The 1,330-nt window shown below is 61.7% G+C and overlaps 1 protein-coding gene across 1 annotated transcript; it reads left to right on the top strand.

Moving 5' to 3' along the window:
• Positions 1-6: 6 nt before the first annotated feature.
• LOC103780234 (protein regulator of cytokinesis 1-like) lies at positions 7-1,327 on the top strand (the record flags this gene model as incomplete). Its single annotated transcript, XM_008947894.1, has 4 exons — positions 7-96; positions 390-512; positions 869-1,102; positions 1,169-1,327. Coding segments are annotated over exons 1-4 (606 nt in total), but the record flags the coding sequence as incomplete, so codon positions are not given.
• Between the last annotated feature and the right edge of the window lie 3 nt (positions 1,328-1,330).

The raw sequence follows: 1,330 nt of genomic DNA, 5'->3' as shown, positions 1-1,330 counted from the left end.
CGAGCCATGGCGGCACTGCGGGACATCTGGGAGGAGATCGGTATCCCCGAGGAGCAGCGCCTGGAGCGCACCGACGTCGTCAAGAAGCACATCAAGGTGTGGGGCGGGAGGGTCCCGGGGCTGGGGTCCTGGGGTGCTCTCCCGGGGTCCTCGGGTAGTGCTGCGGGTACTGACCAGTCTGGCAGGAGCACTCGGGTCTGGGGCTGCACCTCTGCCCGTGCCCTGCACTGCCTGGTCCTGCCGGGCTCCCGGTGCTCCCTGCCTGGTCCTTTGGTGGGCCCCCTCACCGGTTCTACGGCTGTGGCCCTGCCGCTCTGCCTGGTCTCGCCCTCCATGTCCCCTCCCCGCTGCCCATCCCTGCAGTGTGTCTAACCCTGCCTGTCCCACAGAGCCTCCTGGACATGATGGTGGCAGAGGAGGAGAGCCTGAAGGAGCGTCTCTTGAAGAGCATTGCTGTCTGTCGGAAGGAGCTTGATGTCCTCTGCAAGGAGCTCCAGCTGGATCCCTTTGAGGTAAGGTGACACTTTTTGCTCCTAGGACCCTGTTGGGAACAGTGTTTTGCTGTCCAGCCTCTGCCCAGGTGTCTTGGTGAGGGTGGAGCTCATAAGGCGAGCACCCATTTGAAAGCTCTGTTCTTGGTTCCTGGCAGAGCTGTATAGCTCCTCCCAGGTCGGGTGCTAGGGGGTGGTTGTGAGGGGGGTGGGTGTCTTGCAGCATCTTGTTCTAGGCCTTGCTGGTGCGTTTGTGCCTTCCTGGGGACCATCTTGCTCAGAACTAGGGTTTGTGCCCCAGGTCTTTGACAAAGAAGCCTAAGTATGTGAGTCAGGCCTCTGAGAGCTGTAGACAGAGATGATTTTTGGACTTGTAGGCGGAGGAAGAAAGCACCATCCTGCAGATGGAGAAGAACCTGCGGACCCGCGTGGAAGTGATGTTAAAGCAGAAGAGGGACAGGAAGCAGGAGCTGAAAACTCTGCAAGAACAAGACCGAGACCTGTGCGACATCCTCTGCACTGCCCCGTTCAGCATCGACGGCAGCGCCGTGCCCAGCCTGGAGGACCTGGATCGCTACCGGCGCCACTTGGCCGCCCTGGCGGCGGAGAAGGTGGGTGGGGAGGGGCGAGGGGCGAGGGTCTCCCCGGGGGCTTCTAACGCTGCCCGTCGCCTCTAGGAGCAACGTCGAGAGGAGTTTGTCAGCAGAAAGCGGCAAATCATCCTCCTCATGGAGGAGCTGGACCACACTCCAGACACCAGCTTTGAGCGGGACGTGGTGTGCGAGGACGAGGAGGCCTTCTGCCTGTCCACGGAGAACATCGCCGCCCTGCAGAGCCTG

The sequence above is a fragment of the Merops nubicus genome, unplaced genomic scaffold (genome assembly GCF_000691845.1).
Source record: "Merops nubicus isolate BGI_N331 unplaced genomic scaffold, ASM69184v1 Scaffold39049, whole genome shotgun sequence".
Taxonomy (NCBI): Eukaryota; Metazoa; Chordata; class Aves; order Coraciiformes; family Meropidae; genus Merops; species Merops nubicus.
This window is presented reverse-complemented; position numbering and strand designations above follow the sequence as displayed.